Source organism: Orcinus orca, chromosome 2 (assembly GCF_937001465.1).
Source record: "Orcinus orca chromosome 2, mOrcOrc1.1, whole genome shotgun sequence".
NCBI lineage: Eukaryota > Metazoa > Chordata > Mammalia > Artiodactyla > Delphinidae > Orcinus > Orcinus orca.
Genome location: NC_064560.1, coordinates 192,381,518 through 192,409,346, shown reverse-complemented (window position 1 = coordinate 192,409,346; position 27,829 = coordinate 192,381,518). Strand labels below are relative to the sequence as shown.

General features: G+C 53.7%; 1 protein-coding gene across 2 annotated transcripts in view; it reads left to right on the top strand.

Moving 5' to 3' along the window:
• The first annotated feature begins 2,116 nt into the window (after window positions 1–2,116).
• Window positions 2,117–27,829, top strand: part of CLMN (calmin) — a 119,577-nt gene continuing 93,864 nt past the window's right edge. The window contains exon 1 of one of the 2 annotated variants that reach the window (XM_033419536.2): window positions 2,117–2,318. In XM_033419536.2, coding sequence (XP_033275427.1) covers window positions 2,237–2,318 — 82 coding nt within the window. In that variant the 5' untranslated portion in view covers window positions 2,117–2,236. The remainder of the gene's footprint in view (window positions 2,319–27,829) is intronic. The other variant, XM_004262491.3, reaches the window with a different exon arrangement.

Sequence of the window (27,829 nt, the reverse complement as noted above, 5' to 3'; positions counted from 1 at the left end):
CCTTCTATCCCCTGAGATCTTAATGTCAAGGAACGCTGATTCTCATGGCGCTTTACTTGGCAAAGAAAATGACTTTCCGCCCAACTTCAGCCCATAACAATTATGCAAAATGAATTGAAGTGTAACAACAGGAGATGGCTAGCCAATGGGGCAAAATTAGGTAAGGTATGGCTTCTAGCACCCTACTCTGCAGACACAGAAGCAGACCCTGCCCCTGGGGTGTGAAATGACCCTGCGCTTTTAAATCCAATCAGGGAGAAGGCAGCACCAACCTCAGCCTGGGGGCATGTGTTTGGACACCCGTGGGTCCCCGTTGGCATCACGGGGGCCTCCACTGTGCTCCCAGACCCGCAGATGAGGTGAGCTGGGGCAGGCTGGGAACTCCTGGAAAGGGCCTCCAGAGGTTAAAAGAGAACTTATTGGTTTTCTGTCTGATTGTAAAAATATGTGCTTGTGGTGGGAAACTTGGCAAATGGAGAACAAGGAGAAAGAAAAAAGCAAGCTAGAGCTCCGCACCCTGACAGTAGATTCCCGTTCGCCCTCTGGAGAAACACCCCCCACGGGAGAGGCAGTGCACGTGGGCAGCCATGTCCCTGGTTGTGCCATGGCGATGTCTCCACTGACCCCCTGCCGAAACTGCTGTCGCAGTGGTGGTTCCCTTCATCCTTCAGGCTCAGCTCCAAGGTTCCCCATCCCAATTACTTATCCCAAGAGGATTTTTTTCTTGAACTCACTTTTGTTTGCAGTTGTCTGGTTTCTTTGTTTGTTGGCAGTCCACTGTTCCCAGGAATTTGCCTGAGGTAAGACTTCTTCAATTTAGGGCCGTGCCTCAAAGGCACAGGGTCTGTCTATCAGCAGGGGCTCCCTAGTTATTTGTTAATTGGGAAGTAGGCCGTCTGGGTTTCTAGTATTTCAGTACCATGAATATGGCAATGATGAACACGGCCCCATATATATAAATGCTGACGAGCCCTGCCCGTTTTTTCTCTCTTGGAATATCTCATATATAAACCATTCTCCTCTCCTCTCTCTTTCTGTGTGTGTGTGTCGGTATTTGTTTTCTGGAAAGGGTCAGAGTACTGAGCTGGGGGCTGGGACCTCAAGTCCCTAGCTCATTCTTCAGCCTTCGGCAAATTCCAGGACTCCAAAGCCTCCTTTTTTCTGTGTTTTAAAAACCAGTAAAGAACTCTGTCTAAGGTATGAGTTGTGAGCACCAAATAAGATAAGATCCTAGAACTCTCAAGACTCAAAAGAAACAGTGAAGAAACACACACACACACAAATACACCCCACCAGAAAGGCCCATACTCATTTTTCACTTTCAGTAAAGCCCCAGAGAGGGTCACTTGGAGATTCAGGGGCCCTGGATTCCATGGGGTACCCTCCCGGGGTGTCGGCTGCTTCTCCCTCCTCCTCAGAATCTGGGGTCATCTCTGGACTGGATCCCCGGGGAAAAGGTTCCCAATACCCAGACCCAGGAAGGAAGTCTTTCTCTCCACGAGTCACCAATCTGGAGACAAACGAGCGAATCCCTCAACATCATCTCCACACAAGCTGGCTTCCTACCCAGTCCCTCCCGATGCCGGTAGGTGTCCTTGGGGCGGCTGGGCACGGCTTGGGGGGACGCCCCCCTCCGCAGGGGGCTGCCTCCCCCAATTTTGCCGGGGCAGAGGACCTGGGGTAGAAGAGTGTGGGTGTCAGGTTCCTATCTGGGACCGGGCTGGGGTGGGGGGAGGCACTGGGAGTAAGGGTGAGAGGGGGCGGGCCCCATGGGTACCGGGACCCGCGGGCTCATCCCGGGTTGCGTCACCCGGCCCACCGCCCACTGAGACATCACAATCGGAGGGCCGGGACCCCGCGCCTCATTACCAACCCGACTGCAACCAAACAACCCAAGCAACAAACACCCCGGAAAAAAAAGAAAGAAACCAGCCGGAGTCCAGCCTCCCTCCCCGCCCCTCCCCCTCGCCCCCCGGGGCCCCCGCCCCCGGATGCGAGAGTGAGCGCGAGCCAGGCGCCCCGCTCCCGTCAGCTGCCCGCCGCCAGCCCGCGGCGGGGGCGGCTCGACCGCGCGCCCGCCCCGCCCGCGCCCCGCCCGCGCCCCGCCCGCGCCCGCGCTCCTCCGGCTCCGCGGCGCCCTCGCCGGGTGCGTGCCGCTTGCACGCCCGCCCGCCCGGCTCTCCGCGCCCGCCGCCCGCGCCCGGCCCCGGCGCCCCGGCCCTGCTGCCCGCGCTTCATGGCTGCGCACGAATGGGACTGGTTCCAGCGCGAGGAGCTCATCGGACAGATCAGCGACATCCGAGTCCAGAACCTGCAAGGTAACGCGCCCAGCCTCCCCGGAGAGGGGCGCGGAGCGGGGGAGCCCGGGAGCCCCGGGAGCGGCTCCCCCCACCCCCACCGAGGAAGCTCCGACCCGCGCCGCCCCCTGCCCCGTCCTGACCCGGTCCTGTCACTTACGGAGGGGAAGAGGGTCGAGACACCCTCCCCCAAACCCCGGCATTGCCTCCCCGGCCAAATGAACAGTGGCCCCCGGGGTGTGGGGAGGCACACGTGTGTGTGTGTGTGTGTGTGTGTGTGTGTGTGTGTGTGTGTCGGGGGGGAGCATCCCATTTGCTTGAGGGGGGCGGGGGCGTCACGATTCCCCCTCCAGCCGCAGCTGCGAGTTTGGAGAAGTTTGTACTTGGGCCCTTGGGGGCGGCGGCCCAGGTCAGGGAGGGGAGGAGAAAGCGAGATGGCGTGTGTGCGTGCGTGTGTGTATGTGTGTGTGTGTGTGTGCGCGCGCGTGTGTGTGTGTGCGCACGCGGCCCAGGTCAGGGAGGGGAGGAGAAAGTGAGATTGCGTGTGTGCGTGTGCGTGTGTGTGCGTGCGTGTGTGTGTGTGTGTGTGTGTCTGAGTTCGCACAGTTCCTAAGTACCTCCGGGGCTAGGGGAACTTAATGGGGCGCGGCGGCTCGGGGTGGACGGGGGAGAAGGAGGTCAGAGGCGCGGGTCGGTGGGGTCTGGCGGCCTCTTTGTTCGGGGAGCTGCCCCTCCCCTGGCCCGGGGGTCACCTGGGAGGGGGTGGGAGGGTGGGGTAAGGGCGAGAGGCCGCCGGCTCGAGACGTTGGGACCTGCGTCTGCCTTGGGACGAGGTGAAAGAGACGCTTGGGAGCCGGCAGGTCTGACAAGGGCTGGTGTGTGTGTGGGGGGGTCTCCCGCCACAGACGACATGAATTTATCTTCCAGAGGAGTTTGTTCCTTGTGGAAACTTAGCACAAACATATTTAAAGGAAAAAATTCACCAACAATCACCCCATGACCCATGCACGCCCCCCACACACACATGAAGAAAGCGGCTTTTCATGGAGGGGTACTTCCAGCCTCTTTCTTTTCATATGTGGACTTTGCAGAACTGGACAGAGTTCCACCTTCCGCCTCTCTTCACCCACATAGACCTGGACAGGGAAGTTTAGCAGCTTCCTCTTCGGGCTTGGGTTTCTAGAGGTTGCAAGGTCAGGGGGCAGCTCAGAGAGAGCTGGGAGGCCTGGACAGAGAGTGGGTGGGGCCGTGGGTCCCAAGCAGGTGCCCTGCCTTTACTGCTGGAGGGCAGAGAGCCCCAGCGGTCAGGGTGCAGTCTTGGGGGGTGACTAGGCAGTCAAGTTTAAACATTACACCTGATAAAATATTTCCTGGGAGCCCACATGGCCTGCTCCACCCCTAGGTTGGGCAAGGACAGTGCAGGCAGAGGTGACCTGCAGTGGGGAGGAGGGGAGCCTAGTGCACTGGACACTAGAAACTTGAGTTTGCTCTGAGCTCCCTTGATTTTTTCTGCAGTGATTTGTGTAAAGTAAGGAGGATTGAGCTGGAGATGCTGAAAATGATCTTTTTCGCTAAGCCTCACGTCTGGGTCCTGTTGCCTGAGAACTGACATCCTATTTTGGGGGTGGGTGTCAGTATCTTTTGCTGAGATGGCATCTGGTTTGGGCCATCAGGGTGTGTGTGTGTGTGTGTGTGTATGTGTGTGTGTGCCTTAGGCAATCAGTGGGTGTTTATTAAGCACATACGAACCAATTCTTGGTGCAACAACTTCCTGCACTCCTCAACTCTCGGTAAAAAGGAGATCGACTTTTGTGAAGGGATGTTCAACAATATGAGCAGCTAGTTACACCTGGAACAGTGAGAGAAGGCTTCACTCAATGGGGACAATTTGAAATGGGTCTTGAGGGTTGGGTAGGAGTTCACTGAGTGGGCTCTTCTCTCTCAGCTCCCAGTGAACTGTTCTCACTTTTAGGCAATTGCCAATTGCAATTTGAGCATCAATGGGCTTTGCCATTAAAAAAAATAAATTTCTAACTTTATGTATATTAATGATTATGTACATGTATATAAAATATGCATTAATCTCAAGTACAAGCCCAACACATTTTTGTGTATGGATACACCTGTGTAACAACTGCCTAGATCAAGATGTAGAAGTTTCTAGCACCCTGGATGGATGCTTTGTCTCTCCCCACTCACCCCCTCCAACAAAGCAGCTACTATTTTTATCTTTATTGCTGTAGTTTTGCCTCTAGAACTTCTTATAAAATCGAATAGCACAGTATATATACTCTTTTGAAATGGCCTTTTTTTGTTCCACATTATGTTGGTGCGTTTCATCCACTTTCTTGCTTGTATCAGTAGTTCCTTTTTTTTTTTTTTTTTCGCGGTGCGCAGGCCTCTCACTGCTGTGGCCTCTCCCGTTGCGGAGCACAGGCTCCGGACGCGCAGGCTCAGCGGCCATAGCTCACGGGCCTAGCCGCTCCGCGGCTTGTGGGATCCTCCCGGACCGGGGCACGAACCCACGTCCCCTGCATCGGCAGGCGGACTCTCAACCACTGCGCCACCAGGGAAGCCCAGTAGTTCCTTTTTTAAGAGAGTTTTTATAAAACTACTGAGGCAGTTTTACATATTGTAAAATTCAACCTGCTTTAAGTTTATAATTCAATGATTTTTAGTAACTCTGCAGAGTTGTGCAAACATCCCAACAATGCAGTTGGGGAACACTTTCATTACCTGCTAACGGCCCCTAGTGCCCAGCATCTGTGTCAATATCGCTCCCAGCTCTAGATCCAGGCTGTCCATAGTTGCTTGTTTTCGCCGAGGACTCTTCCATCACATGGATGTACCACAGTTAGTTGATGCGTTCTTCGGTGAGGGGCGTTTGGGTTGTTTGCAGCTGGGGGCTGTCCTCAGTGGATGGAGCTGTCAGTCCTGGCGGGCGCTGTGGAGTTGCTGACCAGCGTCGCTGAGGAGAGGCTAGGAGAGACAGTGGGTCAGGAATCTGTCTTGTCTCTCTCCATCTTTCCCTTGGCATCCCCGTCTCTTAAGGATGCTAAACAACCATTTTCTCTCCTTGTCTCTGTGGTGCTCAGGAAGTCCAGCCAAAGGGCTGGGTCCAGAAAGCGGTCCTCGCCATGCCTAGAACGTCTGCCCAAACCAGCTGGTGTGTGTTGGCCGGCCCTGGACGTGTCTGGGTGACACGTGGGCCGTGGGCGGGGGCCTTGTTCATCTGAACTCAGCATGGGTGGTAGTCAGGAGTCCAGGCAGAAGGGTTGTATTTCAAACTCTGTGCTGCTTTCGCGAGCACAGGTAGAAGCAGTTGTCGTGGTGATGGGACGCTGGGTACAGGGGAATTTCACAAATCTGCCATCATAGGGACTGAGGCAGATCACCACCCTCCGTCAAGCTTTTGTCTGTGGCCCTGTGGAATTGTGGAATCCATGCAAATATGACTGTGATGTCACCAGACCATCCCCCAGGTCGGGGGGAGCAGGGCAGAAAGCGTGGCCTCTCCCAGGAGGGCTGTGACAACTCACTACCTGACACATGGGCACGTGAAGTCCTCTTGATGTGCTCACTTCGGTGGCTCATAAAAGTGTCTGTAAATGAAGGACTCCCTGGCAGGGAGCATGGATGTCCATCTGGGCCAAGCTGCCTGTGCCACCCTCACAGGGTCCTTCGCAAGGAAATGGGGGCGGCCCAGCTGTTGACCTTTTCAGAAGGGAGAACATGGAATTGCAGGATGTGGGCAGCCGCCTGGTGGCCCCCACCTCCTTGGAGCCTCGTGGGGTAGAGCTGAGGTTGGAGGCAGCACTTCAGGTCTGTGCATTAGTTCTCAGCCAGGCTGTGGGCAGCAGGGGCTCCGGTGCCTTTCCGATGACAAGGCTGCCTGGCTGCCCCCTCTCCCTCTTTGGCTTGGCCTGAGGGTCCAGCTGAATGCTCCACCAGTTCTGGGGTCCCCTGACTCTTGGTCCAAGGCAGGTGTCAGGCCAGTGTTTGGAAGATGCTCCCATTTCTGTAGAGAGCCTCCACCCCGCCTGCCCCCCACCCCCGCCAGGATTCATAGTCCTTTTCTACTGAGTTTAGCAAACATGTGCCAAGCATCTAGCATCGTGCAAACACCAGGGGATGCAGAGCTGGTTCTTGTCCCTGCCTTGAAGGAGCATGAAGCCATCATGGCACCCGGCCAGACCAGGGTTGGAATTTTCTGCTCCTGGCAGCACAGACGTCCGTTCAGTTCGGGACCGTCTCCTGTTGCTCTGGTGCCTGTTGGGTCTGATGCTGTGAACTTTGACCTCATTGTTCCGGAGCGACTTGGCCAGAGTTGGAGGTGGACGGAGTTAGATTAGGCTGGGCAGACATAAGGCTTTCCCACTGCATCTCTGGGGCAGCCAGCTAGGTAGGGGTGTCCAGCGCTACCAGCTGAGCCCCGCTGGCTGGAGCTCCCTGAGTGGCAACCCTCCCCCCTCTGCCTCAGTGTCTCCCTCAGTCGGAATTTCTTGGGAAGCAGTACCACCCAGGGTTAGCAAACAGAAACTGTGACTCAGGGCACTTGGAATTGACTGCCAAACAGAGGTAGTAACAATTAACCCGACTTCCAGCAGCCTGTGTGCCAGACACGGTGCAAACTGCTGTGTTTTAATGCTTCTGCAAGCCTTTAAGGCTGTTTCAGAAGTGGAGAGGTAGAATGACTTGCCCAGGGTCATGGGCTTGGAAGTGGAGCTGGGCTTTGAACCTGGGTCAGACTAAGGCACACTTCCCATCGCACTGGCTCTGTAAATCTTGGGCAAAGGCTGCACGGGTGAAGGAGCTGGTAGCCTCAGGGCTGGGAGCTGGGAGGGCCTCTCACAGTGGGGGCATTGGAACCAGACCTTGAGGGCAGAGCAGAAACTTAACTGCATGAGTTCTGTGCTGCACAACCCGGTAGGCAGGAAAGTGGCTGGGATCTCCTGAAGGCAGGCTCAGGGCCAGGACTGTGCCCGCGTGCTCACGATGGCCCCTTCTTGCCTTGTTACCCACTTCCTCCTTTCCTTCCACTGGCCCAGGCCCTCCTCACGCCTGCCCAGTCTCCGCAATGACCTCTTTATGGCTCCGGGCCTTGTGTCACCTCCTTCAAGCCACCCACCACCCAGCCACCAGCACATGTCCCTGCTAATGCCTTCAGCGGGTCTCCACGGCCACCCTGTGCGCCCAGGGCAGCTCCCGTCCATCCCAGGACTGATAGCATCATTATCCACAAATGCCGGGATGTAGGAAAGGTCAGGCTGCACCGATGTACTGGGTCAAGTCCAGGCCCCTTTGCCTGACGGGGGAGGCCCTCTGGGGTCTGGTTCAAGATGCCACCCCAGGCTCCCCTCCCACTCCCCGCACCCAGTACCCTCCCCTCCCATTCCTTAGGTTCTTATCTCCAAACCTCTAGGCCTCCTGTGCAGACAGCCATGGGATTAGGGGTGTCGCCTGGTCAAAGTGATCCAGCGCCCACAGGAGCCAGGGAGCCGAGAGGGAATCTTTCCTGCTTCTGTGTCCCTCAGCTCTTGGAGGGCACAGCGAGCTGCTGGAGGTTTCTGTATAAAAACCAAAGAAAATCAAATTCAGAGGTTTCACCGTCCTCGAAGAACTTGCTGCCCATTAGGGCCCAGCCCCCGGGGCTGTGTGCTTGGTTCTAAAGGATGAGTCATCATGTAGAACATTGCTTTCAGCCCCCCAGCTGGAGTCAAGTCACTGGCTTTGAGTTAACTCTGGATTTTGCCCACAAAAGGCTGTGTTCCAGCCCTGGCTGCATGCATCCCTCCCTCCGGGTGCGGATTCTTCTCGAGCAGCCTTTCCAGGTGGGAGCATTTGAGCAGCTGGGGAAGACACAGTCAGGACGGGGCAGCTGAAGGCCTGGGTCTGGGGCCTGGCTTTGCTGCTGACTTGCTGTGGGATCCTGGGAAACCTCTTCCCCTCCCTGTGCCTCAGCTTTCATATCTGCAAAAGGAGAGGGTTGGACTCTCAGGGGCTCACATGGCCCGCCCCCGCCGAAGGGGGTGTAAGGAGGGTGGGACCTGGACAGAGATGCCCACGTAAAGCCATCGTCATCCCAGCCCCTGGAACACGTGGGCGGGTGGCCGTCGTGCAGCTCTGGGCACCGCTGAGCACAGCTGGCTGCGTTCCTGAATTCTTTTCACTGCCAGGTGCAGGAGACTCACTCCCACTAAGGGTTCCATGTAGAAAAGGTTGCAGTTCACGAGCTCTGTTGGAAAAGTACATGTGGGTAAATGACGTACCTTCGTGGTTTATTCTGGGCTGATTAATTACGGTTTCTATGAAGAGCCCAGGAAAGGCCTGGGACACCTACTCCGAACTAGCTGGGCAGAGTTGAAGGTGCCCTCGGGGGAGGTTTAGGGACCTGCCCACTGTCCTGGCAAACTGGGCGGAGGGGGGCACGTCCTGCACGTGCACATTTGTACTGAGGAACGTTCGAGACCAGGTAGAACAGAAGCCCGTCCCTGAAAGGGTTTGTCAGCCGTGAGAGGGAAGCCCTCCATCTAGAGGGCAGACCCCGGAAGAGGTTTCTCCCTGAATCCCTTGTGAGTGGCCCCGGTCGTGGTTGACCTTGACTCCATCAGAGCAGTCCCGCGGGGTGAGGTGAGGCTTCTGAGCACATCCAGCGCTCCGGGGAAACAGCCCTTTGCCCAAGAGGCCCGGATTACAATAACCGCCCTCCCGGACCCGGGGTACACTGTGGCATTTAATCTTTGCCTGGAACGGCTGAGGCGCTGGCAGAGTCCTGCCCAACAAGCCAGAGGTCACTCCCGCTCCGCCTCAGAGGAGAAGAGAGAAAAAGAAAGTAATTCTCTTTTCAGGGGTTGAAACATTAAAAGTAAACTCCCGGTTCCCATAGAAACCTTTTCTTATTTCCCCCACCCCCTCCCTGCACCTCTTATTTTTTAAAACAGTGGTGGATTGTGTCAGCCACAGAAGGAACTAGAGGCAGCATCAAAACTCACAAGTGTGGCTTTAAAGAGTCTTTCACAGTTTTTTTCCCTCACTAGTCTGTCTGCTTTGCTTTCATTAATTTTTTTTTTCCTATCAGAGCAGGGATTGGTGAACTGCGGTCTGAAGGCTAGATCCAACCGGCTGCCTGTTTTGGGGCATAAAGTTTTATTGGAACACAGCCATGCCCATTTTATTGCATATTATCCAGGGCTGCTTTTGCACTTACAATGGCAGTTGAGTAGTTGTGACAGAGGAGATCCACAAAACCAAAAATATTGACTCTCTTGGCCCATTTGGAATGTGGGAATCCAGAGAGCTTCCTGTGGGGTGGCAGGGACCTTGTATTCTAGACCCAGACTCGGGGCACGTGACAAGTAGGAGACGTTTGTGAATGGCTGCTGCACGTGTGACAGCCCAGCCCTCTTTGCAGAGGATGCATGCCTGGAGTGGGTTCCGCACCCACTTTAGAAATGGACTTCCCCACTGGAAGCCTGGCCATTTGTTCAAATAATAGTTACTGAGTCCTCCTGGAAATGCTGGGAGCTGGGATGGAGGGATGGATGGGACGCTCTGGGAGCCCCTAGTACCCAGAGGACACAGGCATCATGAGGCTAAGATGAGCATTTTAGGACTGAGGATGCCAAGGTGTGTGCTGCCAGGAATATGGGGGGAGGGGAGGCATGATCCAGCCTTAAGGGTGGTGGCCTGGAAAAATCTGTAATCCCAGAGGCAGGCAGTGTGGAGCCAGGGGGTTGGGGAGTATGGTAGGGGTTTGGCAGGGGCCTCTCTGGTGGGATTGCAGCCAGGGTTGGGGGGGCCAGTGCAGGGGAGTGGGTCCCAGAGGACCCATGCAGCTGCATTCCCCTTGACCTTCCTGAGCACCGGGATCCACTGCTTCTTGGAGGTGACGGTCCAAAGCCCCGAGGACCAGGAAAAGCCAGGGAGGATTGGGGGAATTTTGCAGAATCCCTGAAGTCATTCTGGTGTCAATCAGCTCCTGCAGAACTGGGGGGTCTAACTGGAAGACATTGGGGATCCGATGACGTCATGCCCCACTCCTGCTTCCCCCTCCTGGGGGGCCGTCCAAGTAGGCAGGAGCCTTTGCAATATTTATATCCCTTTTAAACTATTTTTAATCTTTTACGGTATGACATACTTAAAAAGCAGCAGCGTTCTGTGGCCTTCTCGCTGCGAACTGGGGCGAGGTGGGGAGAGGGCACAGAGATGGCCCGACAGTTTGGTGGTGACATAAGTTAGCCCTCGGATGGGCTCCTCCACCGGCCCCTCTCTCACCTCTCGCATCCTCAAGCGTCTCTCCCATCTACACCTTTCCTTTCTTGCCTCCTTTTGCGAACATTCTCCTTGGCGGTTGCTAGGACCACTGTTTTCCTGCTCCCAGCTTCCCGGGTCCCACTTCAGCCCAGAGATCCGGAAGTCTTTCCCTCGCCAAATCCGTCCTCTACCAAGACTCCTCTTTGCCCTCAGGCAGAAACCCTGCTGTGTGTTCTGGGCACCCTCACTTCTGTCCTTTCTGGAATCAACCAGCTGCACCCGGAAATCATCCTGTTTATCCCACAAACCACTCCTTTCTCGTCCCTGTACCTTTGTCTGCATGACTCCTTCTGCAGAGAACGACTGTGGCCGCACCTACGGCAGCCTCCCTATGCCCCGCCTCGGGGGAATTCACAGCCACCTCCCCTGGACTTCCTGCCGCCCAGCCCTGAGTAGGTCCCTAGAGGAGTGCACGCATTTTTGTCCCTCCAGCCCCCAACATGGAGTAGGTCGCCAGAACTGTTTGCCAAGCTACTGTCGGCTGAACTGTGGTCCACATCTTAATCCCCAGAACCTGGGAATGTGTTACCTTCCTAGGTAAAAGGGACTTTGCAGCTGTGGTTAAGTACAGGATCTTGAGATGATCCCAGGTTATCCGGGTGGGTCCCATTAATCAATCACAAGCATCCTTATAGGAGGGAGGCAAGAGGGTCAGAGAGGAGATACGTTGATGGAAGCAGAGGTCATAGCGATGCCATTGCTGGAAGGAGCCATGAGCCATGGAGTGCAGGCAGCCTCTAGGAGCTGGAAAAGAGAAGGAAATGGATTACTTTCCTAGGGCCTCAAGGAACACAGTCCTGCTGATAATTTCGATGTTAGCCTGTCAAACCCATTGTGGACCCCTTACCTCCAGAACTGTCAGATAATAAATTTGTGTTGTTTTAAACCTCTAAGAATGTGGTAATTGGTGACAGCAGCAACAGGAAACTGATACATGAATGAATTACAAGTGGCTTATCAAGCCTTCTCCTTTTTCCTGGAAGAGACACATCGGGGGGACATTTGCGCACCTGGAATACCCTTTAGGTTCTGTGGGAGTGTGATGGACACCCAGGGTGGGGGCGCTGAGCTGAGTTTGAGCCAGGAGTGCAGAGACCTGGACTCTGGTCACAGGGTTGGCGCTGTGGGAAGCGCCACCCTGGGAAGGCTGCCTGACCAAGGACAGCAGGGCAGGACTTGAGTGGACAAGAGAGGGAGTCTGCCCGGGCCTACAGAGACTGTCTGCCCAGAGGTCCAAATGCAGCAGTGCTGTGATCCGAGATACACATCGGGCTGTGAATAACCAGGGGACGATGTCATGGGCTGGCCCTGTGGCCTATGTCCTGTGGCCCTGGCGGTGTGGATGGTGCAGGAAGTGGGTGATGTCACAGCAGCCTCCAGGTACACACCCTGTCGTGTGGACCCTGGGGTTCAGCATGCTCCGGCACCAATAACATCTCTGTTCTAATCCTTGTGTTGTTTTAGAGTTGAGATACGTGAACTCTGGAAATGCTGATAACTCCGAGTGAGTCAAGTCTGGAATATTTTGGATAAACATTCTTCTATTTCATGTGAAATATCAAAGTCTATTTGGCAAACCAGAGAGCATCATTAGAGGATTGGCTTATATGCCGTTCCTGAGTTTTTTCTACATTACATCAAGCATTAAACATACAATTATGAGGAACTTAAATTCCCAGAGAATGGAAGGAAAGCCCTAATCGTGCCTCACTGTTTAAGTATGGTTGAATGACATCATACTGTACTTCTGTTGTTTCATTTATTTTCCTGAACTTCCCCTCTCTGCTTGGTTGAAGGTCACCCCATAACCTTCACTGCTCTGGTTCCATCGGCTCCATGGTATTGTTTATGAAACCGATAGTGACCATTGATAATGACACTTCCATTTTTTCTCTTTCTACTTATTTTTATAAAACAAGGATGAATTGCAATCAGATGTTCCAGTAACTCCCCAAACATGCGGTACAATGAAGATGCCAGTGTAGCTAAAAGGCTCCCCTGTGCTGTAGCTTGGCCCCTTCCTTGTCGGGGTGATTTAGCCAAGATGCAACTTGAGCGACTAAAGGGAATTTGGGGCGCTGCTGCTGTAAAATGTATAATGCAGAGCACAGGTTCTGTAGAAGTCAGTTAGGTCAGGGCTTGTCTTAATTGGTTCTGGGGCATTGATGCTGTGATTACGTTGAGTCTGGGGGATGGGGGTTGACCCCTTGCTGGGTCCTGTGCTGCATCTTCCCAGTAACCCCTGTGGTGGGCATTATCATCTCTCCGCCCAGAAACTAAGGCTGAGCAAGGGTGTCATGAATGCCAAGCTACTGAGCTAGTAAGCGGTAGAACCAGGAATCAGAATCAAGTCTGGGAAGAGGGAGTAAGTTGTGGGGAGGGGATGTTAAGAGGGGAGACTGATGGGATGTGGACTTTGGGGAGGGGAGAGACTGAATGAGCCCTGGCTCAAGGCCCCGCTGGCTGTGGACGGGGCACTTGATTTGGAACCCAGGAAGAAAGCTGGGCCAGGCTAAAGGCTGTTTGGCAAGCAGTCAGCCAGCCTTGGGTGTTGCTTCTCATCAGAGTGGGCTCAGTGGCTCTGCTGTTCATAGTCACCTATGTGCCACGCACCTCACACTGTGACAGAGTAAAGTCTAAATCCCTAACTGATGATTCCTGACTCGTAATTCCCCGGGGCAGATCTGAGAATTGCGGGGACAAGGATCCCCTTTTCAGAGGTTGAGGAGACGAAATCCTTGTAACCTTGAATTATGGCAGAGGTGACTGGAGGCAGCCACGGGAAACCGGCCTGCCATCCTCGTCCCGGGCCGTACTACGGCCATGGCAGGTTATAAAGCACAGTCATCCCCATTACATCATTTGAATTCTCCTGGAACCCTCTGAGGCTGGTGTCATAGCCCCACTCTACAGATGCAGACACTGAGGCCCAGCGGAGTTCAACCACTTCGCTCTGTCCCACAGCTAGTGAGCAGCAGTCTGAGGTTGCCTTCCACACTCTGGTGTCTGGGACTTACCCTGGACCTGCGTACCCACCAGCACTTGCCGAGGCTGGTCTGTGCAAGGTTATTCACTTTCCCTTCGTGTACACAAGGGACTGTGTGTGTGGAGCTCTCCTTTGGAGAACCAGTCTGGCCTTTGAGCCTGACTCTGATCTAAAACAAAACGAAACATGATACTTTCCAAATCAAAGCTGAGGGCCTTGGACCTGGGTGGCAGTGTGTTGGCAGGCCTGGGTGCTAGCCTGTTGAGTTCCCAGAAGTGTTGTGGGCAAGAGCTAAGTAGTGGCATGTGATGACTCACTTGTGGGGCGGTGGGGGGATGAGGTGTGCCGTGATGCCACAGGAACAATGATGGGCTGGCAGAGGGGGAGGCCAGGAACCAGACAGGTGTTACCCTTGATAGATTGTGACCACCCAGGGTGGGCACTGCTGTATTTGGATTTGTTATTAGTGGTGGCTTGTTGACTGTTGGTTTGCCCTGGTAGACCAGAAGGCTCGTTGGATCAGTCCCTGGGGCCTGTTCTGTCCACCACTGTGCCCCGGGGCCTAGCCTCCTGTCGCAGGCTCAGTGCGTGCTCAGTTCATATTGGTTGAATATATGAATGGAGACTCAAAAGGAAAGTGTAGATTCTGGGGTCTGGCAGAACTGGGGTTTAAGTTTTAGCGTCTTTTTAGTGTTGCCTAGCTGTAGGTGGTCTGAGCCTGACAGTATCTTTTTGGTGAAGAGGGGAATAAACCCAGCTTCTCTTAGTTGTGAGAACATTCGGAGATGTCACATGTCTTCATCAATGTCAGTTTCCCTCTCCCTTGCCTTTGCCAACTCCTGTGTATGAGACTATACTTCTCCAAGGTTTATAGGAAAAACAGTGGTTCCCCCTCGTTGCCCCTTTTCCCAGAGGCAATCGCTTGCAATTTATTTTAGTGCAGCAGTCCGCAGCCTTTTTGGTACCAGGGACTGGTTTCGTGGAAGACAGTTTTTCCACGGACCGGGGCGGGGGGTAGGTGGCGGGGGGGGGATATGGTTCAGGCGGTACCTCGAGGGATGGGGAGCGGCTGTAAATACAGAGGAAGCTTCGCTCGCGTGCCTGCCGCTCACCTCCTGCTGTGCGGCCTGGTTCCTAACAGGCTGCAGACCAGCACCGGTCTGTGGCCCAGGGGTTGGGGACCCCTGTTTTAGCGGATGATTTTGGTGTTTTCTTCCACGTCTGTAAATCACATGTATGTGTTCCTTTGTCTTGAGTTTTTGGTTCTAGGCTCCTGTTTCCTTCTATGGAAGGTAAGGACGTAGGTCTCCTTTTTACCTCTTTTAACCTCAGCTCTTTCCTGTCCTCCCAACTTCCTGATACATTTCATCATAATTTTGGTAAGATCAGTAATTGGGGTTTACACTGTTCCTACTAGATCAGTGAGATTCAGAGCTTCGTCGTGGAGTAAATTATGATCACCTCTCCTGCTGTACTTTCTGGTTTCCTTGGAGTTGAAAATTGTCTACTGTTGTTGGCACATGCGCTTAAATTCTTCCTCAGAGTCTCTGTTAGTGTCTGGATAGCCCCTCACGTTGTTTGGATGCATCAGGTAAATTCTCTCCACTTCCTCTTCCTGAGCACTGCAGGATCCTCTGACCTGTCTCCAGTCTGGACTCACTGTCCCCCACACCTGGGACCTGGCTGTTACCTGGGCCGTCTGTCACCATCACCTGTGGTTCCCTTCTCTCCTGGGTCAGATCTGCCATTTCCTGTCTGCCTCGTATGGCTTCGTCCCTTGAATACAGGAGCACATCCTTCCTGAGAAGGTGTGCCTAGAGGGTGAAATTTCTGAGAACTTGCACGTGGAAAAATCAGCTTATTCTACACTAATTCTTTTTTTTTAAATATTTATTTATTTATTCTTTTGGTTGTGCCGGGTCTTAGTTGCGGCTCGTGGGCTCCGTAGTTGTAGCACGTGAACTCTTACTTGTGGCATGCATGTGGGATCTAGTTCCTTGACCAGGGATTGAACCCAGGCCCCCTGCATTGGGAACATGGAGTCTTAACCACTTCACCACCAGGGAAGTCCCTCCACTAATTGTTGATTGCTAGATTAGCTCGGCATCAAATTCAAGGTTGGAAATCATTTTCCTTCCGAGGATTGAAAGCCTTGCTCCACTGCCTTCTGGCTTCCAGGGTTGCCGTTGAGAAGCGTGAAGCCATTTTTGACTCTGTGTGGCCTGTTTTGTTCTCTCTGGAAGCTTATAGAATCCTCTTTTTGTCCCCAGTGCCCTGAGACGTCAGGGTGACCAGCCTTGGTGCCGGCCTCTTCTCATCTGTCATGCTGAGCTCTTCTTAGTGAGACTCTTCCAGCTGGAACTATGTCTTTCGGTTCTGGGAAATTTTCTTCGATTATTTCATCATGGTTTCTACTCCTTGGTTTTCTCTAATCTTCTAGAACTCCTTGTATTTGGATATTGGTCCTCCTGCACTAATCCTCCAGTTTTCTTATCTTTTTCTATTTTCCATCCCTTTTGCTTTTTTGCTGTACTTTCTGGAAGATTGCATCAATTTTATACTCCATATTTTAATCTACCACATTTTTAATTTGCAAGAGCTCTCTTATTCTATCTTTTTGAATTTTATTTTTTTACTACAGCAGGTTCTTATTAGTTATCTATTTTATACATATTAGCGTCTACACGTCAATCCCAATCTCCCAGTTCATCCCACCACCCCCCTCCACCCCCACGAAGAGCTCTTTCTTATTCTTAAGAGAAGTCCAGAATCTTCTCTTCCACACTGACAATAGTAATGACGGACAGTGGTGGCCGGGGTGATGCTTTGAAAGGCAGTGGTTGAGAGCACTGAGCCGCATGGCCTGGTTTGAATCTCGCCTCTGCCACTTCCTTGCTTTGTGACTTTGGGCGAGTTATTTAATTTCATTATTCTTCAAACACCTCGTCTTCAAAATGTGAATAATACTAATGTCTGCCTCAAGAGCTGCAATGATTACAGGAGGGACTACAGGGGAGGGTTGAGAGTTGCGCATGCACACTGGATGTGCTGAAATGTGTGTGTTCCTTTTGCCTCTCCCTCTGTTTACTGCGTTTGTTTGGTCTGGAGCTTTCCCATTAGAAACTTCTTTCTTTAGCTGGCTGACTCATTCACAGTCCTTGGTTGGCTACTCATATTTAAGAGTTGGGAACTAAAAAGTATCCTGCAGGCTCTGAGCACAGGGGACAGGGCTCCTTGACTAGAGCTCCTCTGACGGGTGCCCTGTGGGTTGTGTCACAGGGAACCTCGATGTCACTATTTTTAAGTCTTTCCTCCTGGGTGGGCAGACTCCCCACGGAAGGGTCTTACAGTCTCCTGTCTGGAGGGTGAAGGTCGAGCTGCTGGGGGTAAGGACTGGGGGTCTGGGAGCTGAAAGAAGGAAGAGGGCTTAGGACAGGGAGGTCCTCTGCATCCAGTATGTGTAAAGTCACTTAATCTGCCTGTTTTGAGTACAATTCACACTGAGACCTTCTGTTTTACCCTCTTCAGGGAGTAAACTTCCAGTCTTGTGCCCGATGGAGGAGGGATAGTCCCCCAGCTAGGAGACTTGTGGGAAGGGATACCAGGACCTGTCTGGTTCTTTCCTCTAAGCCTCTTTTTGCATTCCTCCATCCCAGCCGCGTTTCTAGAGATACCTGTCATCACTCTTTCCTGAACCTTTGAGACATCCGCGTTGTATGTTGGGTTGATTATTGTCCTTTCTCGCTGCCACTTGGATATAGATTTCTTGAGTTTGGTAAATCAGGTATCAGAGGCTGGTCTTCTCTCCACCCTGCAGAATTTGTCCCTGTGTCCCCTTCTGTCCTTTCCATCCTGGAAGGTTTCTATTCTATATACACAATGTATCCAACAGACAAGATCCCTTTACTCTAGGTTTTAGTGGAGTTTCCAGATGGACTGGAGTTAGAGCCCGTGTTCTGTGTGTCCTCTTCTCTGAGAAGTCACTCCCTCACCTCTCCAAGTGTCTCGGGACAGCCGCGGAGGAAGCTGGCAGGCGGGTGCTGCGTTCACCTTAGCCTTGAAGATTCCAAGTGTGAAGATGCTTGCTTGGCGATGTTCCCTTCCCTTTTGACTGTTTTTCAGAGCCCGCTGCTGAATGCTTGTTACCAGGAGACCTCGGGAAAATAGCAGGAGGGCTTCAGTCACCTGATGGCTGTTTTCCCAGCCACACACTGTGGTTACCTGGGGCTGGGGACCCAAGGCCTGGGGGTCAGGGATCTGGGTGGGTGGAAGGACTTCCTCCCGTGAACTTGCCACTGAGCTTCCCCCAGGCCTCAACACCCTGATCAGTGGGCTGAAAGCTCCTCTCGGCTTGACAGGTGGGGTTTTAATCCGAACCCTGGCGCTAATCTTTATGCACTTGTTTTTGCTGTTCTTGTTTTAAAGCTGCAGCCTCTGCTGCCCACGGGTTGCCTTGGCGCCTCGGGAGACAAAAACCAAACCACTGAAGGGAACAGGTTGTTTGGTTTCTACGTTATTTGATGTTGGAACCCTTCCTGCTTTTATAAAACCTTCCCAAGCCCAAAGCCACAGGCTACCTGGGGGAGAGTTGGCTGGGGCCAAGCTTTGAAAGTTAAGCTATTCTTCATGGCAAGATTAAAGATTATCCAGCCTGAGCCTCCATCAGATACTGCCAGGCTGACTTGACTTGATAGTCTAGATTTTTAAAATTTTTTTTTTTGCGGTACGCGGGCCTCTCACTGTTGTGGCCTCTCCCGTTGCGGAGCACAGCCTCCGGACGCACAGGCTCAGCGGCCATGGCTCACGGCCCCAGCCACTCTGCGGCATGTGGGATCCTCCCGGACCGGGGCACGAACCCGCGTCCCCCGCATCGGCAGGCGGACTCTCAACAGCTGCGCCACCAGGGAAGCCCCGATAGTCTAGATCTTTGAGTGGGTTGGATTACCCGGGAGGAGGAGCGCAGGAGAAACACCCTTTGAATAGTACAGTGAAGACCGAATCAATACATGACCCTCCAGGACCCCTGAAATGATGCCTCTTTATCAACCGCAGCCCTTATCGAGTAAACACAGTTGATCAATAAGAACAAAACCAGAGAAAGAAGAGCCTGAGGTGTTGGAAACCAGGGGTGAACTTGAGTTTTAGCTCCTTCACTTTGTAGCTGTAGAACGTTAGCCAAATTACATGTCCCTGCGGAGCTTTGATCTCTTCCACCTGTAATGTGACTTCAGTCACAGGAATGCCCTCTCGGGGTTGTTTGGAGGATCCAGTGAAACTGTGAATGCTGAGTGCCCGATACTAATCAGGACCTTTTGAACAAATGTTTCTTTCTTTTAATTTAAAGTGAAAGAGGAATTGTGTTGGTATGGTGGTCGATGTTTGGGTAGGGGTTCAACTGAATGGCGTGAATGAAACCATCACTTAGTCAATATATTGAGGTCAGATTTGGTGTCTATACTCAGGGGTCACGTCATGGAGACCACAGGGCAGTAGTTGACAAGCGCTCAGTAAGTTGTCTAGTTGGAGGCCTGGAGTCCCTTGGAGATGGGCGAGATGATGGGGGCCGAGCCATCCAGCAAGGTGCCGGCCGTGCAGCAGGACCTTGTGTTGGGTGGAGACTGAGGATGGTTAGGTGGAGGTTGACAGGGCTGGCTCTCCAGGTGAGGGAGGAGGTTGGCACAAGCCAAGGTGCAGGGGCAGGAATGTGCTGGAGTCTTCAGAAGGTGACTGGTCCAGCCTGGGTGGGTGGGAAAAGGACCCAGAGGGGACGGTGTTACCGGATCCTCATTAACAATGAAGTGGCCTTTTGGACTCATTTTTTCTCTGCCGCCATTTCACCCTGGGGGCGTGGCCTGGGCTGGCCTCTGGCGAGTATTCCACCATGTGTAGGTATTGGGGGGATGCTACTGGGTTTTGGAGCAGGTGGTCCTCCTTGGGTGGGATGTTCCACGTGTTACAGGAGATATAGCATCCTTGGTTGAGCCCACAAACATGCCAATCACGTGACGATCGAACTCTCCTTCCACGTGGGGGAGTGGTACCACCCATTTGAGTACTGACAGGGCACCATGTATGCAGATGAAGGGGGGAAGCTGTGCTTTTCCAAAGAGCCGTCTCCACTCTCGTACACAGAGGAGCTGTGGTAACTACGTATGCCCCTCACTCAAAAGACTCTTTGATAGGAACCTCCAGCTTTGAGGCTCTTGGAAAATCAATGGTTGATGTAATAGTTGTTCTGTGAATTGTGTCCATTATTAACCAAATCCTCGCCAGTTCTTGGAAGAGTCCAGCAAAGTGACGCAACAATGCATGACCCTTTGGACTGTTCCGTGGAAAATTACTTAATGCGTTAGGTGCAGATGCTGCAACGTTTATTTGTTTTCCAAAATAACTGCCTCTTTTCTCTCCAAGTCAAACCAACCAGAGCCCTTCTGGTTCTTGAGTGAACTTCACGCAACGGCCACTTGCAGCAGATGTTTGTTGAGTGCCTGCTCGGTGCCAGGTGCTCTCCCAGGCTCCAGGGAGATACAGCCCTCGTCTCTGGTCCATGGCAGGGTATCAGTCCCCACAGTCCCGCCAGGGTATAAGGATGACTCTGAAGTCGGACAGTCGTGAGAGTGTCCAACAAGGGAAGCCTGCAGCAGGTGCCGTGAAGGGCTTTCAGACAAGGTGACATTTTAAGTTGAAAAGAGAAGGATAAGTGGGAATTAGCCAGATGGAAGGGGGAGAGGGACATTCCGTGCAGAGGAGACAACTCACCCAGAGGCTGAGGCAGGCGAGAGCATGGCTCACGGACACGGCTTTACTGACTGGAGGGGCCGGGGGTGGGCTTGGGGGCTCTATTCAGCCTGGAGCACCTCGTGTGCGGAACCCTTGAGCCCCACCCTGGGTGAAGATGTCTTTGGAGTTGGAGGTAGAGCTTCTGGATTTTTCCCATTCAACGAAGCAATAGATCGGGGCTCTGGGCCATTATCACAGGGACCAAAAAGTCTATGATTCGCTTTCTTTCTTTTTGTTTTTTTGGCTGCACTGCGTGGCATGTGGGATCTTAATTCCCTGACCAGGGATTGAACCCACGCCCCCTGCTTTGGAAGCACGAAGTCTTAAACCACTGGACCACCAGGGAAGTCCATCACTTGCTTTCATATAGGCTCAGCTCTGAAGAGGGGCTCCCCTCCGCTGATAGAACATGGGTTCGCTCTGACACTGGTTTCCAGAGTTGGGGTGCCTCGGGTGCAGCAGGCACTGTGGTACTGGTGCCCCATGGGTGTGTCCTCTCCTCTCGCCACGCCCATCTCTCTCATTTCCTCTTCCTGCCCTGACCCAGTCCAGGCAGATCTGCCTCTGAGACAGACTGCTCCTTTCAAGCTTCATTTTTCTGGGTTGGGGATGATGAAAATGCAGATGCTGAAGGCCATATATTCACCACCTGTATCACTGTCATGTCTCCATGTTGAATACCGACGGTGTGCCGAGAACTCTGTTGGGTATTTTATATTTAGTTCTCACTGTAACTGTATGAGGAGGGGAATTGAGGCTCAGAGAGGTCAAGTACAAGGTTCATGGTCACACAGCTGGTGAGCGGCCAGGTCGGAATGTGGCTTTGGATATTTCTTGCTCCAGAACCTGTTGTTCTTTCTGCTCAGCCACCCTCATCCCCCAGTTGAGTCAGGCACTGTGATTAACAAGCACATGGCTCTGGCCTCATTCAGTCACCTCTTTGGACCTCAGTATCCGCAGTGTAAACTGAGGGGTGAGCTGCCCACTACGGTAGCCACCAGTCACCTGTGCCTATCGAGGCTGTGTCTAGTCCAGATTGAGATGTGCTGTGAGGGTACAATGTAGAAGAAAATCGGACAAACTTAAAAGTTGGAAGACTTTTGGAAAAAGAATGTAAAACATGAATAGTTTGAAAATATTTTGCTTTAATGTTGAAATGAAAATACTTTGGATATAGTAGGTTAAATAAAGTATATTATTAAAATGAATTTTGCCTGTTTCGTTGGACCTTCTACAACATGGCTACTAAAAAATGTAACATCACACGTGTGACCTGCATTGTATTTCAACTCAGCAGGGCTAGGTTAGGCTACGATTTCTGAGAGCGTTTTAATGCTTCAATGTGCAGACTCCGGGACTTGCATCTCTCTCCTTCCTGTGCAGTGTCTTTAAGCCCCAAGCCCCCTTTGACTTCCTTGCCCTATGGTTGACTCTCTAGGGGGGCTTTTATCCTGTCTCCTGCCTGACTTCTGACTCCATCGCAGGAAAGAAACTCACCCGCTGCCCTGGACAAGTTGTTTCACCTTTCTGAGTCTCAAGTGCCTCAACTTTCAAATGGAGGTGAATCTTGCCCTCCTCACAGGGTTGTTCTGATAAGGGATGTTGGTAAAGCCCCAAGCTAGCAGGAGCTCTACACACACCCACCCCCTACTTAACATTCTGTAGCCGATGTCTGTCACCCTCCCAACAGATTCCAGTTGGGGTTGTCATCGTCCCTGCCGTGGATGGTGTCCGTTTCATTTCTCTGGCAAATTTGTTGGGGATGGGATGCCGCAGAGTCAAACGAGCCCCCCGCCCCTGCTGATCTGCTGGTCCCCAGCTGGGGGTGGTGGTGATGCTGCCCCGCCCTGTGCCCTGGAGGCCAGATGTGCGTTGGAGTCTAGATTTGACTTTGCACCTGGTGCAGGGAACTCAGAGGCTTCTGAGCAAATGGATCGAGTACGTACCTGGAATCCTCTCTCCGCTGTCCGTAGATCCCACGCTGGCCCATCTTTTTGGGCTTCAGGGGCCTCAGATCTAGAAGCTCTGGGTTTGAAGAGTTGAAATGGTCCTTAGGGTGCCAGTGAGCAGTGGTGATGAGGGGGCAGGTATAGGACAGGAGGCTGTGCTGTCTGAAACAGAGCCCTCACGTGCCACAGAAGCCATGGGCTCCAGGGCGAGACCCCTGACCTCCCAGGCCCTGTTCCCCAATGTACTTAGAGGAAACCAAGTCCTGCGTTATTAATAACGTACGCGAAGCCCTTGGCCTGGTACAGCAGTGTGTGTCCGCTGGCTTAACCATCTGTGGCGACTGCTGTTCCTGTTTTCACAGGGTTATAAACGTCAGACACACACACTTTGGGGCCACCACCCGAACACAACTGCCGCTGTTAGTTTTGTGTGGCCCCTTCTGGTCTTTTTCGTGAGTTTATATTTTTCACACTTGTACCCCTAACCCGTTTGCGTCCTGCTTTTTCCTTTTCCCTGTCGCATCTGATCCAGCGCCTTCTTCCGTGCTGTTGGTGGCCTCCCTGGCACCCCGAGCTGGCGCCCCTAACCCCTCTGCCCTCAGCATCATGTCTCAGCTCTTGTCCTTTCCTCGTCACTCTGCCGTGACTTGTCTGCTCCTCCATCAGGCACGAGCCCTTTGCAGGAGGGTCTGGTCTGAGCCACCTCCATGGGCTGGTCCAGCAGTGCCCATAGAATGCACACACCGCGGCCCACTGAGCACCCGGGCCGGACTTTTCTTAACCAGCTCCCTCCTGGGAGGTGTGAGGTTGCTCTCCAAGCAGAGCTCCCTTCTTGAGCATCTGACTCTGTACAGCCGTCTCCACTCTGGGGTGATGTATTCTCAGGATAGGGTCCCTGAGTAACGATGACCAGGTCAAACATCGTGTGGCTCTTGGTCAACATTCACGGTGAATTTTAATCTTGGGACCGCCTCTGCCCTTCTTTTTGGGAGTGGGGTCCTGGATCCCCCAGACTCCCTTTCACTCGGCACTTATGCAGAAAAATGAAGTGTTAAGCCGGCTCTGATGGGAGAGGGTCAAGTGAAGAATACAAATGAAGCAGAACAGTCCAACCAAAGCTTCGGTGGACCCAGCCGGCACGGGTCAGGGTAGCCGATTGACGGCTGTCCCGGGAGAGCTAGGCATGCGAGCCGAGGAGTCCTCCAGGGCATTCTGAGCGTTCAGAGCCACATGGGGCAGCTCCCTGAGAAAGGGGACTGTACGGGCAGGCGTAGCTGTGGTGAGGAGACAGAAGGAGGGGACACAGCAGCAAGTGTCAGGAGTCGGGGGTGGGATGAAGAGCACGGAGCTCAGAGCCCGGAGCTCAGAGCCCGACGGCCTGGGCTGAATCCTGGCTCTGCCTCTGAGCTTGTTTCCTCATCAATAAAATGGTGCCGCGGGCTTCCCTGGTGGCACAGTGGTTGGGAGTCCGCCGGCCGATGCAGGGGACACGGGTTCGTGCCCTGGTCTGGGAAGATCCCACATGCCGCAGAGCGGCTGGGCCCGTGAGCCATGGCCGCTGGGCCTGCGCGTCCGGACCCTGTGCTCCGCAACGGGAGAGGCCACAGCGGTGACAGGCCCGTGTACCGCAAAATAAATAAATAAATAAAATGGTGCCGCTGTAAGGAGTGAGACCTGGCATCCAGCTGGTAACTCCACCAATGGATGAGGTTACTGTTACTGAAAACAATTCCCCTGTAGGCTCCTGGAGGGAGGGAGTCGGCTTCGTGCCCTGTGGAGCAGAGGTTCTCAAACTTTAGATCAGTGGATCTCAACTCGGGGTGATTTGACCCCCAGGGGACGTTCGGCAACGTCTGGGGACATTTCTGGTCACAGTTGCAAGGATGCTCTTGGCACCTAGTGGGTGGAGTTCAGGGATGCTGCTGAATGTCCCACAATGCACAGGGCAGCACTCACCACAGAGAACGATGCAGCCCAGAGCGTCCACACGGCCGGGACTGAGCAGCCCCGCCTTTGACGCCTGGGCATCCTCTGGAGGCCTTGTTGGACCACCGCTGGGCTCCACCCCCGGGAGGTCTGGAGGGGGGGGCTGGGCATTTGCATATTCAGCAGGTCCCCAGGTGCTGCTGGTCCCTTGAGATAGATCCGTGAGCCAAGCGCGCTGCCACCACCTAGACTCCTAGCTGACGCTCTTTTGGGAGCTCACGGTGTGCCGGACACGGCGTAAAGGGATCACCTGCATTTCACGGCCATCCCGTAAGAGCTGCTTTTATCAGCTCCCCTATTTTCCAGATGAAGAAACTGAGGCTCAGAGAATAGGATTCCCACTAAGTATCTGGACACATCACCCCCTGAGAGGGGGCTCAGCTCTCCACTGGAAGGGCCCGCCCTCAGCCCAGCGGCAGCCTACGGGCCCCGCAGCTGCCGAGAAGTGAGATCACCCGCCCCTTTGTCTCTTCCCAGAGCTCTGCTTATCAGCCTCGCGGAGGTAGGAAGGGGAGGATCCCTGGGCTTTGGTCCCAGGCTCCAGAGGAGAAGGGAGAGGGCGGCCAGGAGGGCCCAGGAGAAGCCTGCCGGGGCGCCAGCTCTGGGGACCTCTGGTCTCCCGTCCAGGCGGCCGGGCAGGACCTCAGGGCTCAGACGGGGGCGTTGCTTGGCCTGCCCCATGCCCAGGTGCTCCCGGGGGCTCCCCCCGCCTGGGGCCCCTTCACCCCCCTTTGTGTGGTGGGCTTTGGTGCTGGCAGCTGAAGCCTGACGGGCCCTCGGAGGACAGGAGACACTGGTGTGCGGACGGCAGTGCCGGTCTCGGGCAGCAGCGCCCTTCAAGCCGGGGTTTCAATCTTGCCTCCTCCTGTGACTTTGCCCAAGCGACTGTGTCGTGGGAAATGGGGGGAAGTTCTCCTCTCTCCCGCAGGACTGGAGTGCAGATTAATTAATGCCCACCAGCTCTGTAACCCAGACCCGATGCCCAGCAGCCCCTCCAGAATCAGCAGCCGCTGGTTCTAAGCTGATGGGAGGCCCTGGGACCCAGACCAGCCTCCCGGCCTCAGTCTCCTCACCTGAGATGGAGGTTTGAAATGGCTGGCCTACCTTCCTCACAGAGCGGTGGGAAGGTCTGATGAAGCCTAGATGAGAAATGCCCCTCCCTCTATACCCCACCTGTCTACCTTTGCCACTCACCATCTCCAGGCAGCCTTCCTTGATTTCCACCCCCACCCTGCTTCCAGTGCCCCAGTGCTTAGTCCTCTGTCCTCGAGTGGGTGTTGACAGCCCTCCCCTCCGCGTTGCGAGTCCTTATGGGGCCGGGGCTCTGCCGTGGTCCTCCTGTGTCCCCAGTGCCTGGTGCAGAATGAGTGCTCGACAGACATTGCAATGAATGCATGGAATGGCAGGATGAGGGACCTGGTGCCTGAGGACCTGGTGCTTCTTGCTCCTACTTTCAGAGCATCTCCCCTTCCGACGTGGATCCCAGTGGGGGCTGGGCACTGAGGAACCCAGAAAGTTCTCTGTGGGCTCTGGGTTTCCCCAGCGGCTCCCTCCTGACCTGGATGAGCCTCCTTGGGTTGGGAGAAGGACTGGGGGAGCCACGGGGTAGACCCTGGGCAGCCTCGTCGCCGCACCCCGACCTGTTGGCTCACCAAACCATTAGTCCTCTGAGGACAGGATTTTGTCTTGTTCATTCACTGATGCTTCCCAAATGTTTGGAACAGTGTCCTGTACATAGAGGACACTCGAAAACATTTGCATGCATGAATGAATGAATCCTGGCAGGTGCTGGAAGTGGCTTTCTGTGGCGCATAGAAATACCTGGAACCTGATGGTAACATAGTTTTTTCTTTTTTTGAAAAGTTATTTATTTATTTAAATTATTTTGGCTTTGTTGGGTCTTCGTTGCCGCACGCAGGCTTTCTCTAGTTGAGGTGAGCGGGGGCTACTCTTTGTTGCGGTGCGCGGGCTTCTCACTGCGGTGGCTTCTCTTATTGCGAAGCATGGGCTCTAGGCGCACGGGCTTCAGTAGTTGTGGCTCGCGGGCTTAGTTGCTCCGCAGCATGTAGGATCTTCCCGGACCAGGGCTCGAACCCGTGTCCCCTGCATTGGCAGGTGGATTCTTAACCAGTGTGCCACCAGGGAAGCCCCATAGGAGCTTTTAAAATACGTTTCCTTCCAAAGATACCTTGGAGTCAGGAAAAACCGTATGGAATCCTATACTGGCCACTCTGGCTGTGTGACCTGAGCAGGTGATGGCTCATCTCTGAGCTCTCTTTTCTCTGCTGTAAAGTGAGGATGAAATACCCAAATCCCCAGGGGGTTAGGCCGGATATGCTTGTTGCTGTGCAGCCATCTCCTTTTATGTTTGCTTCTGCCAACTTCGCTGCCCCTTCTTTGTGGGTGTAGATGTGCCTTTGTGAGCAAGCGTGTGTGCTCCCCTGTTGTAGGTCCTCCTGGGTTACCCTGGGGCCAGTGTTTCAGCCTGAGATTTCCGTAGCCTGAGTGGAGAGCTTCTTCCTCCCTCCTACAGATTGTATGTTTGGGGGAGGTGATACTGACAAGTGGGGGAGTCGCATTGCTGTCAGCAAGGTCACCATCTCTTTGCACGACTGACCCCTTCCTCCCCCCGGGGTCCTCGGGCTGGTGACTCTGTGGTCCCTTGAACAGCCTCTGTCTTCTCGTTCCAGTTTGTCTCCAGGGGTGGCAGACGGGACAAGAGAAGGTTGTGGTGGCCAAAAGGGGAGTCTTTCTTAGGCAGTGGGGGGTGACCTGGGACAGGCCGAGCTGAGTCCAGCAGCTCACCCTCAGGGAGATCTTTCCGTCCATAACAAGAGAGAACACAGGCTCCCCGTTGTGCTTTGTGGTTAACTGGGGCACAAGACTTGTTGGGCGTTGTGGGGGGCGGGGCAGTGGGAGAGGAGGAGGGCTGCAGGAAGGAACTGGTGGGGAATTGGGTGCGGTGGGGTGGCTTGGCGGGCTGGGTCTGGGTGGTGACTGACCTTGCAGTTGGAAGGATTGTCTAGAATGCTGTGCCTTGACAATGGTCCTCTCTCTGCAAGTGCTGGCCAGGCCTTGGAGCAGCTGAAATGTTCCTACCCTGTCGGTGGGAATGCAGAATGGTACAGCCACTTCGGCAAAGTTTGGTAGTTTCTTATCCAGTGAAACGTACACTGCGATTCAACCCAGCAGTTCTCCTCCTTGGTATTTACCCAGAGTAACGGAAACCTGTCCCCACACACAGCTATATGGGAATATATGCAGCTGCCTTATATCGTGTGCACGGACACAATGCGCATGCCCTTCAGTCGGTGAATGGATGCAGGCGATGGTACCTCCGGACAGTGGTACTGTTGGTACGTGCTGCCCAGCCACGAGAAAGTAAGAGCTCCTGGTATACGTGACACGCCTGGATCTCCAGAACACGCTAAGTGAAGGCAAAAAGATTCTAATGGCTCTACGTATGATTCCATTTAAATGACATTCTGGAAAAGGCAAAATAATCAGAATTTTAAAAT